Below are 11641 nucleotides of genomic sequence, written 5' to 3'. Positions count from 1 at the left end.
AGTTTCCTCATCTGTAAAATTCACTGAAGAAGGAAATGGCAAACCATTCCAATTTTTTTTTTAGCTGTGTGATCCTGGACAATGTCTTCCTGTTTGCCTTAGTTTCCTCTCCTGTGAAATCATCTGGAGAAGGAAATGGCAAACCACTTCAATACCTTTGCCAAGAAGCCCCAAATGGGGTCACCAAGAGTCAGACATGCCTTAAAGGACTGAACAACAACAAAAGGCTCACTGGGTGGGTGGCTGGGCATAATGAATTCTGAAATGCTCTAAGAACAAAAAGCATCAATAAAACTGTAAAGTCATTCAGAGGCAAACAGATCTTTTTCAAAAGTCATATTTTATTGTACCAATTTTACACAGTAAAAATATATGAAAAGCAAACACATCTAAAGTCTCTTGCTGGTTCTCTTGAAGACAATATCACCCAAGGTCATGGTCTGAAAGCCAAGAAGAAATCCAGTGTTAATCTTTCCTGGAATTTCTTCCAGCATAGCAGCATGTCACCCCAGTCAATGATCCCCATGTTTTCTATACACGAGAGATGAGGTTGGCAACCCTTCTGGATTTCTGTATACATTCTCCAGGCTTCTTTTGGGGACCCTGAGGAGGGGTGGCTTTGGGGTCTTCTAGGACCCCATTTAAAAATATAGACATTCTAAGCAGGGTTCACAGTGTCACTGAAGACAGAGAGAGCAGTTGGGAAAGGTTTTATGCCTTAATAGGGATTAGCAGGAATGGGATAGAGGATTAGTGTGACTGGGGGAGAGGGATAATAGATAGGATCATAGATTTTGGACTGGAAATAGCTTCAAAGGTCAACTTTTCCAGCTCCCTCCATGTCACACAGGTGCTGGGCAATAATTCCTCTTCCCTCCCTCCTCCCTGCAGCCTTTCATCTCCTCATCTGTCGTTCCCTCCTTCTTGAGAACAAGAACTAATCCTCTTGATCAATTTGTGTCCTCAGTTCAAAAAATGCTTTTTAAAAACTCCTGATGTCTTAGAATCAATAGTAGGAATCAGTTTCAAGGCAGAAGATAGGGGTTAAGTGACTTGCCCAGGGTCACACAGCTAGGAAGTGTCTGAGGCCAAATTTGAACCCAGGACCTCCCATATTGAGGCCTGGCTTTCTATCCACTGAGCCACTTAACTGGCCCAGTAAATGCTTTTTTGATCTGACCCCACAACCAAGCAATAAGAGAAACACCCAGTCACTCACATTGGTGATTATGTCTCCATTGAGTTCAGTGACTGATTTGATTCCTTTGAGAGTTGTCACCAGTTTGTTGTTTCCTTCCATCTGCACTACAGTCTGTGGAGAAATAGAAGAGTTAGTCCTGGAAGTCCTGATGCCTGGAGGTAGTAGAAAGGGCAAGAGTGAGCCAGGGATGCACTGGTTAGAATTTAACAGACTCTCCAGAAATCTGCCTTGTTGGCATTTTCTCCATCACTTTAAATCTAGACAATGAACAAAACAATGAAGCAATCCTTAATTTGTGGTGTTCCTTGTTTTCTGAGGTGTAAGTGCTCACACTGAAAATTTAACAATCAGCTCTCTCCAGTTATTTGAGCTGGCTCCAGCACACCCTGGGAATAAGTGCACAAGCCAACATCCTCACAGAACTCCGTAATATTGTACTGCCTGGATTGGATTGTTTTCTAATTCCCTCCATTTATCCTTTTCTTTCTCTCTTTTCCCTCCTCTTTATCCTTTTCCCTCTCTTTCTCCCTTCTCTTCCTTTTCTGTCAGTGAGTCAGCCAATAAATATCTATTAGGTGCCTGTTGTGGGTCATGACGTGTGCTAAGTGTGGAAGACAGTCCCTGCCCTCAAGGAGCTGCCAATTGAATGGGGGAGATAATAAGTAAACATATTTACAAACAAGCTCTATACAGAATAAATCAGAAGTAATTAACAGAGGGAAGGCACTAGAATTGAGGGGGTGGGGAAGGCTCTCTGTAGAAGTGTGGGATTATAGTTGGGACTTGGACAAAACCAGGGAGATCAGTAGTCAGAGTAGAAAAGGGAGAACATTCTAGGCATGAGGCACAGTCACAGGGAATACCTAGAGCTGAGGGATAGAGGGTCTGGTTTGAGGAACAACCAGGACGCCAAGGTCATTGGATGGAAGAGTATGTATTGGGATATAAGGGGTAAGAAGACTAGAAAGGTAGGAGGGAGCTAGGTCATGAAAGGATCTGAATGCTGCACAGAACATTTTGTTGCTAATCCTGGAAGTGATTGGAGGGAGGGAGATAATCCTGGAGGGAGCCATTGAAGCTTATTGAGTAGGTGGGTAACATAATGAGACCTTTCCCTTCTTTTTCTTCTCACCTTGCCTTGCTTTGCCATGCCTTCCCTCCCCTTCCTTTCTTTCCCTTCCCTTCCCTTCCCTTTCCTTGCCTTGTCTTCCCTTCCCTAGCCTTCCCTTCCCTTCCCTTCCCTTCCCTTCCCTTCCCTTCCCTTCCCTTCCCTTCCCTTCCCTTCCCTTCCCTTTTTCCCTTCCTTGCCTTGCCTTGCCTTGCCTTGCCTTTTTCCCTTCCTTCCCTTGCCTTGCCTTGCCTTGCCTTGCCTTGCCTTCCCTTCCCTTCCCTTTCCTTTTTCCCTTCCTTCCCTTGCCTTGCCTTGCCTTGCCTTCCCTTTTTCCCTTCCTTCCCTTGCCTTGCCTTGCCTTGCCTTCCCTTTTTCCCTTCCTTCCCTTGCCTTGCCTTGCCTTGCCTTCCCTTTTTCCCTTCCTTCCCTTGCCTTGCCTTGCCTTGCCTTGCCTTGCCTTGCCTTCCCTTCCCTTCCCTAGCTTTCCCTTCCCTTCCCTTTCCTTCCCTTCCCTTCCCTTCCCTTCCCTTCCCTTCCCTTCCCTTCCCTTCCCTTCCCTTCCCTTCCTTTCCCTTTTTCCCTTCCCTTCCCTTTTTCCCTTCCCTTCCCTTCCCTTCCCTTCCCTTCCCTTCCCTTCCCTTCCCTTCCCTTCCCTTCCCTTCCCTTCCCTTCCCTTCCCTTCCCTTCCCTTCCCTTCCCTTCCCTTCCCTTCCCTTCCCTTCCCTTCCCTTCCCTTCCCTTCCCTTCCCTTTTTCCCTTCCTTCCCTTGCCTTGCCTTGCCTTGTCTTCCTTTCCCTTGCCTTGCCTTGCCTTGCCTTCCCTTTTCCCCTTCCTTCCCTTCTCTTCCCTTCCCTTCCCTTCCCTTGCCTTGCCTTGCCTTCCCTACCTCACATTTCTCTCCCCCACCTCCTCAGATGTGTGTAGTCTTTTTTTTAAAAGAAAAACCACCTTATCTTCTGTCTTTGACTCAATATTCATGTGACATAATGGATATCTATGTTAGCATCTTATCTCCCAAGTAGAGGGTAAGCTCCATGAGGACAGGGATCATGTCCTAGCTATTCTGTATCTCCTCCAGAGCTTAGCCCAGAGTTTGACAGTTAAATTCAATTAAGCTGGATTCTTACCTTGACCTTTTCTCCAGTCAGAGTCTCCAGCTCACATTCCTCCCCCAAAGTGAACTCGTTGACCAGGACTCTGGTGCCAGTTGAGATGGTGAGCTTGAAGTGTTTCCCATTTTGTACAATCTCAGACACACTCTTGACATCCTTTCCCTTCTGTATGATGTCATCGGGCACACCTGGTTCACACAAAATAGACTTAGACCTAGAAGGGATCTTAGAGCTCATCTGGTTCAATGTCACCATTTTACAAAAAAAGAAACTGAGGCCCAGGGAGGTTCAATGTCTTGCCCAAGATCACATAGGTAATAAGGGGACAAGAGTCAGAAAAGCTTGAGTCTAAATCCTGCCTCAGAGACTTGTTGACTGTGGAACCCTGGGTAAGTCACTGAACCCCGTTTGCCTCCATTTCCTCATCTCTAAAATGGGTATTATAATAACATTCTCTTTCAGGGTTGTTGTAAGGATCTAACACAGACCTAACAGAGGTAAAGAGCTTTGCTGATCTTGAAGTGTCATTTATCATCACTATCATCGCCATCACCATCGTCATGATTGTGATTTACCCAGCTCTTCTCACTTCAGACCTAGTGGTCTTTCCAGTTGCCTCGTGGCTGTTGTTTGGGGATAGGCAAAGGAGCTTCAGTCTAGAGACAATTTTGCCTAGTTATAGTCTCCCCTGCCCATAACTAGCACTGGAACTGGAACTGTCGGTGCTTAATAAATGATTTTTAAAACACTCCTACTTTCTGTCTTAGAGCTCAGAGCTAGGCAATGGGGGTGACTTGTCCAGGGTCACCCAGCTAGGAAGTGTGTGAGGCCAAATTTGAACCCAGGACCTCCTGTATCCAGTGACATCTAAGCCACCTAGCAGCCCCAAGCCTCTCCTCCTGGTTCTGCCTTTCGGGGCCAGCAGAATAATAACACACAATAGTTCTATGTTATTGTCAGTTTGCTTAGTATCTATCTCATTTGAAGGAGTTGAAGGATCCTACACTTAAATGTGGAATAATAATAATAATAATAATAACAGGTTATCTTTCTATGGTGTCTTAAGGTTTGGAAAGAGCTTCAAACTCATGATCTTTGAGCCTCATGTCAGCCCTGGGAGTCCCATCATTATGCCCATTTTCCAGATGGGGAACCCAAGGGTCCGATGGATGTCCCTGGGGGAATTAGGAGCAGCGCCAGGGCTAGCATTTAGCTCTGCCTCCTCATACAGCTGTTTTCTCCCTGATGCCCAATCCAGGCTCCCCAATGCCTGCCCAGAAGTCTCCCTGGTTGGATTCTTTCTCCCGCTTCAGGCTCTCTTCAAGCATTTTAAGTCCATTCCTTTCTAGCAAGAGTCCATACCACGCCTCCGCCCCTTGGATGCCAGCATTCGATGCCCGGGGGCTGCTGTCTGGAGCATTTACCTGCAGCCTTCATGAAGGCTTCGAAATTCTCCTGGGACTGGAGCTGGTACTTCCCTGAGAAGTTCATGGCGGCTGGACGTCCTCTCGAAACACCAGCGGGGAGAGAAGGTGCCTGGCTGGGCCGGAGGGGCTGCTTTTATAGGGGGCTCTTTCCCTTCAAATGTTGGTCAGAGGTTACCCGTTGGAAGTTTTATGATTCTGCTCAATCATTAACTCCCTGGGAGCAATGGTCAGCGATAAAGGATAAGGCAGGCATAGTTGGGGTTAACTGAAGGGGGCCTGGCCACTTTTTGCAAGGGGTTAGCGGCTTTCCTTCAGCAGACTGTGGGGGGCTGGGAAAGGAGGGGTATACCCATGGGCACAAAGAGAGGGAGATAAGGAGGCTTATCTTGTCTTTTCCCACCTACAGGCTTTTGCACAAAACAGTCCCTGAAAGGGTGCTGGATTTGAAGCCAGAGCTTCCTCTAAGAACCTTTCCTTCTCCTGTGTGCATGCACATGAGTGTGGGGTGGGATGAAGGGGGGGGCGGTATTCTGACTCCTCAAATTGTAGCACCCAGTAGCCTTTAATAAATATTTGTTGAGGGAGCAACTGGGTAGCCCAGTGGATTGAGAGTCAGGCTTATAGACAGGAGGTCCTAGGTTCAAATCTGGCCTCAGACACTTACCAGCTGTGTGACCCTGGGCAAGTCACTTAACCCCCATAGCTTAGCCCTTACCACTCTTCTGCCTTGGAGCCAATACACAGTATTGACTCCAATACAGAAGGTAAGGGTTTAAAAAAATGTTTGTTGAATTCAATTCCACCTGTTATTCTTTTATGATTTAGGGTTATTTCACTTTACATATATTTCCCTCTAAAACCTTTCCTTTCTGCCTTAGAATTGATACTAATTATAGGTTCCAAGGCAGAAGAAGGGTAGAAGTTAGGCAAATGGGGTTTAGGGACTTGCCCAGGGTCACACAGCTAGGAAGTGTCTGAAGCTAGATTTGAACCTAGGACCTGATTCTCTGAATAAAGCATTTATTAAGTGTTTAATTTGTGCAAAGAGCTGGGAGTACACATAGCCAAGTTAGACTGTCTCTGCTCTTAGACCATCATGTGGAAAGTTTTTGTTGCACGTCAAATGGACCATGCATCCAAGGTTTGTAGGGAGCAGCCCTGACGCAGATGGTGATACCTCTTCTTTAAGGTTATTTCCACTGATGAAATCCAGTCCATTTCTGATGTTGAACCACTCGAATGTGGTCTTTGGTGGCAAAAACTTTTTTTTTTCTGGGCTTTGTTAGCTGTGATTGTGCACCTATAGAAGCAGTGGCCAGGCTGTGTCTCACGGGCGTTACTATTCCAGCATTCTTGGGTCCATGATTTTAGGCTATTCCCATTAGAGTCTAAGGGGAAGTGGTAGTCAAAGTGGTGATGGTGGTTTGACTTGGTCAGTATATGACAGCTCTTGTCTCTCCCTCAGAGGGTCTTGCTGCCTCAGCTAGGCTGACTTGCCTACCCTGAGTGTGGCAACTGCTTTACAATGGGTAAAAATGGCCAGTCCCTTCTTCATTAGCTGAGGGCTGATCTGCAAGCCACTGCTCCAAGGCTAGCTCTCAATCCAATATGGTACCCTGCCCTTCAACGACAAGATTTTATGATAAACTCGGCGTAGTCATTCCACAGTCCCAATGCTGGGAGCTGCCCTCCACCGTACTGCACCTTCCCCTACTCCCCAATGAAACAAAATCCCATTTTATCTCAGAGCTATAACTGGCAAGACCAGCGCCATGTGAGAATCTATCAATGGGACTTTGCCTTTTGAAGACCAATAAGAGAATTGCAAAGGGAGATGATATGCCGGTGTGACTGTGAACTTTAATCCTCAGAAGCACCAAGCACTTGGGGTTCTCTTAGACATCAGGGAAGCCCTTTTATTTAACGAGCCAATTAATTAAATTTTTGTTTGTTTATTGGGATTGTCTCTCCCTATAGCTCCCATAACAACGACTCACAGGTGGGTCCCATGAAATCTGACAGGGAGCAATGTAAAGTCTTATACTTGGGTACAAAAAGTCAACATCTTAAAGAGACAAGGGGAAGGCATAGTTAGACTGCATTTACTCTGAAAAAGTACCAGGGGTTTGAATGGACCACAAGCTTAATTTAAATTAGCAATATGATGGAGCAGTCAAAAGAATTAATGTAATCTTGGGCTCTAATAAGCAGAACAGAGATTCCAGGAAGGGCGATGAGAGTCCTCTTTTGCGTTGGCCTCATAAGACCTCACTTGTAGTGAGATGTTCCATTCTGTGTGTCATAATCTAAGAGCAATATTGATAAATTGGAGATGGTCCAGAGGCATCATGAGTAGACGATGGTTCTTGGTACAAGGATCAGTTGGAGGACCTGAGGGTGGTTAGCTGTAGAGGAGAAGGCTCAAGGAGGACAGGATGACTATATTGGGAATAATCTTAGATGGAATACAGATTTGATTCGTTTTTCTCTTTGGCTCCTATGGCAGAACCAGGAACAATGGATGAAAGGAACAAAAAAAGGATGGATTCAATTGTATATCAGGGAAAACTTTCAAGAAATTAGAGCTAAGCCACTACAGAATAGGTAGTGAGTTCCCCATCAAGTAAAATCTGGTTTTGTACCATTTATGGATCAGGTATAATATGGCGGGGATTGCATTGGTCTTGATGACCACTAGGCTCCTTCTAACTCTCAAATTCAAGGACTCTGTGATTTGACTCAAACATTCTTTTCTAGCCTTATTCTATTCTCCATTAGGGAGAGAAGCCCTAGAAAGAAGCTAGACTCAGAGCCAGGGAAACCTGAATTTGAATCCCTCTTCTGACATATCAAGTTGATTCAGTGGCTAGAGTGCTGGACCTGGAGTCAGGGAGACCCAAGTTCAAATCCTGCATTGGAACCTTCCTGCTTGTGTGACCCTGACCAAACTGATGAACCTTTCTCAACCTCAATTCCTTTGTCCATGAAATGGGATAATCATAGCACTTAGCTGTTGGTAGGATCACATTGTAAAATGTTTCATAAATCTCGAAGCACTATATGGAAATGCTACCTTTTGTTATTAATAAAAGCTTGTTGAAATTAAGTGAAATTAAATAATTATAGATGTGTTACTTTATTTTTTATTTTTAGAAACCTTATCTTTTGTCTTTGTATCAATTCTAAGACATAAGTGAGGTGAGGGCTAGGTAAAAGAAGTTAAGTGACTTGCCCAGGGTCACACAGATAGAAAGGGTTTAAGGCCAGATTTCAACTCAGGTCCTCTTGACTCCAAGCCAGGCACTATCTATTGTATTACCTAGTGGTTCCATGGAGTGTTATTTATTTGTTTGTTTGTTTATTCATTCATTCATTTGTTTACTTATTTATCTTTAACCCTTATCTTCTGTCTTAGAATCAATACTGTGTATTGGTTCCAAAGCAGAGGAGAGGCAAGGGCTGGGCAAGAAAGATTCAATGATTTGCCTAGGGCCACACAGCTAGGACATCTTTGGGGACACCTGTAAAGTATTATTAATAAAAGTCTGTTGTGACAACTAGGTGGCTTAGTGGATAGAGAACCAGACCAAGAGATGGAGGTCCTGTATTCAAATCTAGCTTCTGACATTTACTAGCTGCTTGACTCTATTGCCTAGCCCTTACCACTCTTCTACCTTGGAAACTAACACTTAGGATCAATTCCAAGGCAGAAGGTAAGGATATTAGCAAAGAAAAAGATTTGAGGTGGCTCAGTGGATAGAGATCCAGCTCTAGAGACAGGAAATTCTCATTTCAAATCTGGGCTCAGACATTTTCTACCTATTGACCCTGGGCAAGTCACTTAACTCCATTTGCCTAGTCCTCACCTCTTCTGCCTTGGAACCCCTACTTAGTATCGATTCTAAGGTGGAAAGTAAGTACTTAAAAATAAGTAATTAAAAGTTTGATGAATTTAAGTGAAATTAAATAATCACAGGTACCGGGTTGGCCCGAGACCATCACACATCACCTCCAGGAAAATCCTCTTCTAAAGTCTGATTGGGACATGGAGGCAGCTCCAAATTCTGGAAGGATATGCCAGGGGTGTGAAGGTTTTGCTCCATCCTATCAAGCTGGAAACAGTATACTCCAAACTGCGCTGTGGCTCTGGCACTCTGCTGAATAAGGTTCACTCACTTTGCCCTGTGTTACGCCAACCTATACTGTCTGACCCCTTCAGAGCTTTCTGGACCTCTTAGTTCCACCTACATATCCCACACTGTAGCCATCCTTCCGTCGCTCCTCTGAACAAGCCTTGACCATTTGGCCCTCAGGTCTTTGGACACAGGATTTCCAGTGTCTAGAACCACTCTGTCCTTTCCCTCACTCTTTCCTGTTGAATTTCTATTCATTTTTTAAAGTCCAGAGACAGCTCTTCCAGGAAGCCTTCCCTGAATGCCCTCCAGGTCAATGGCCATTCTCCCTGGTTCCTCACACAGGGAATTGGTTCCTCTTCAATGCACTCATCAAGCATTTCTTTGGAGGGGAATTATTTATAAGAGACGCAGGGAGAGAGAGTCAGGTGCCAGCCAGGAAGACCTTTGACACATACTAGTGGCTACGTGATCCTGAACAAGTTATTTCTCAGCTCTCTGGCAGCTCTAAGTTGTAGAGCAGGTAGACATCTGCTTTGATAGAAGGAGTTTCCTCATCTGGGAGTTCCCTAGATCAAGGAAATCATAATCAGTCAACAGATATGTATTACTATGCTAGTGGTTTGCAAGAATAAGGGGCTTCAAAGAATAGGGGGGAAATGGAGTTCCTGCCCTCAACGAGCTTATGTTCTAAAGAATTTAGTCCCTATTCCCTAGTTATCTGGGTATATGTCACTATCCCTTGTAGATTGTGAACTTTGCTATTGTTGTCTGACTCTTTGCAACCCATTGGGGGTTTCTTGGCAAAAATCCTGGAGTGATTTCCAATTTCCTTTGACAGATGAAGAAACTGAGGCAAATGGAGATAAGTGACTTGCCCAGGGTCACACAGCTAGTAAGTATGTGAAGCTAGATTTGAACTTAGGAAGATGAGTCTTTTTGCCTTCTGGCTGGGCACTCTATCCACTATGCCACCTAGATTGTAAACCAGGGAAAGGCAAAAACTGGTCTTTATCTAAAAGTAAGCAGGAGCTCAAGCTCAGTTGCATTAGACTCTCCTCACTGTTGGAGATAAAGCCTCTGGTTGTACAAAGGAAGTCCAATATAATGCTTTCTAAACATAGTAGATTCTTAAGAAAGATCCAATGAACTGAACCAAATTGATTTCCATCCCAGAATTTCCTGCTGTGTTCAAATGGATTTTCCTCTTCTGCTTTCCTTTGGGGCTGTCCCCCACTCTGGACAAATAAGATTTAAATCTAAAAGTCAATTCTGGTGAAGGGACAGATCAATATGGTATGGAGAGGTTACTGGTTTGGTTCCCTCTACACTGACCTTTCACTTGAGCCCACAGAACCTAGTAACTATTTATAAAAATGCCTAGATGCGGTAATGATTACACCCGCCCACAAATTGAGCAAACAAGGGAAGAGATAAGGGTAATCTCCTTTGCAAAGTTCAGATGACTCTCCAATTAAAAAATCATAATCTGGGTACTTAGTGGCTCAATTTCAAATGTATATTGCCTTTCAAACTTTCCCTCTCCATCCTCTACCCAATTCCATCTCTCACACCCAATCTCAAGGGCAAGACCCCTCTACCAACTTGAACTTCAATCCTAATCTCATCTCCCAGCTCTTACCTCCAGCTAAATGGTTCAATGCCAACCACAATCCAAAACTCTGTGCCAACTCCAACTCCCAAATCCACCTCATGCTCTGTCTTCTGAATTACCCAACTTATGTTGGGAAGAGCTTCCTGAGGCCATTTTATTTCACCCTTATATGAAAGATAATTCTCTTTATAAAATAACTCAACAAGTAGGGAGGGGAATAAGTGTTTATAAAGTGCCTACTGTGTGCTATCCACTTTTACTAAATTCTTTTAAACAAACAATAACCCTTCAAAATAGGTGTTATTGTTGTCATTTTATAGTTGAGAAAACTGAGGATAAATGACTTACAATTTTCCCACCCTATTCACTCTCTGGAGCCAAGAAGAACAGATCAATCCTTCCATGGCTTCAACCCTTCAAATACTTGACCAAAGCTGTCAGTCTCCTCTCGAGATCTCCTCTTCTCTAGGTTAAGTGATTCCAGTTCCTGGTGCCTAATATAACATTATCTCAAGGTCCTTTATCATTCTGGTCATTTTCCTCTGGACAGTCTCCAGCTTATCAGTGTTCTTGTGAAAACTTGGTACACAAAAAGAGAACACAATCCTCTAGATGTGGTCTGATGGGGCAGAGTACAGCAGAACTGTCAATGTCTGAGATTCAGATAATTTCTCTTTCATATAGATGATATTCACTTTCCTGACTGCTGTATAATAATAACTGACTCCATGTTATCTTGAGTGAGTACTGAAGTTCCATTAATTACCTTTTTTTTCTTTCTCAAATTACGGATCAGTAAACTGAGCCTCAGAACAATTTAGTGGTTGATGACATTGATGTGTCTAACTGTTGGCAACCCCATGGCATGCCATTACTATCCATGGGTTTTCTTGGAAAGATACCAGACGTGTTTGTCATTTCCTTTTCTAGTGGATTCAAGCAGAGGTCGAGTAACTTACCCAGGGTCCCACAGCTTGTGCTTGAGGACAGATTTGAATCCATGTCTCCCTTACGCCAGTTCCAGTGATCCATCCACTGAGTC

The 11641-nt window shown here is 44.2% G+C and overlaps 1 protein-coding gene across 1 annotated transcript; it reads right to left on the bottom strand.

Moving 5' to 3' along the window:
• Nucleotides 1–321: 321 nt before the first annotated feature.
• Nucleotides 322–5006, bottom strand: FABP1 (fatty acid binding protein 1). The gene is made up of 4 exons (XM_056813142.1): nucleotides 4849–5006; nucleotides 3440–3612; nucleotides 1220–1312; nucleotides 322–440 (listed from the first exon to the last, which is right to left on the bottom strand). Exons 1-4 carry the CDS (start codon nucleotides 4913–4915, stop codon nucleotides 390–392), a joined length of 384 nt encoding a protein of 127 aa, XP_056669120.1. The 5' UTR covers nucleotides 4916–5006; the 3' UTR covers nucleotides 322–389.
• Between the last annotated feature and the right edge of the window lie 6635 nt (nucleotides 5007–11641).

The sequence above is a fragment of the Monodelphis domestica genome, chromosome 1, assembly GCF_027887165.1.
Source record: "Monodelphis domestica isolate mMonDom1 chromosome 1, mMonDom1.pri, whole genome shotgun sequence".
Classification (NCBI taxonomy): Eukaryota; Metazoa; Chordata; class Mammalia; order Didelphimorphia; family Didelphidae; genus Monodelphis; species Monodelphis domestica.
This window is presented reverse-complemented; position numbering and strand designations above follow the sequence as displayed.

Bases quoted from the DNA above. Each gene is read 5' to 3' on its own strand.
- FABP1 (XM_056813142.1), bottom strand. From the start codon at position 4,915: ATGAACTTCTCAGGGAAGTACCAGCTCCAGTCCCAGGAGAATTTCGAA. The intron at 1,313-3,439 runs GTAAGAATCCAG...ATTTCTCCACAG, and splicing joins TGACTGGAGAAAAGGTCAAG to ACTGTAGTGCAGATGGAAGG. The intron at 441-1,219 runs GTGAGTGACTGG...CTTGGCTTTCAG, and splicing joins ATGGAGACATAATCACCAAT to ACCATGACCTTGGGTGATAT.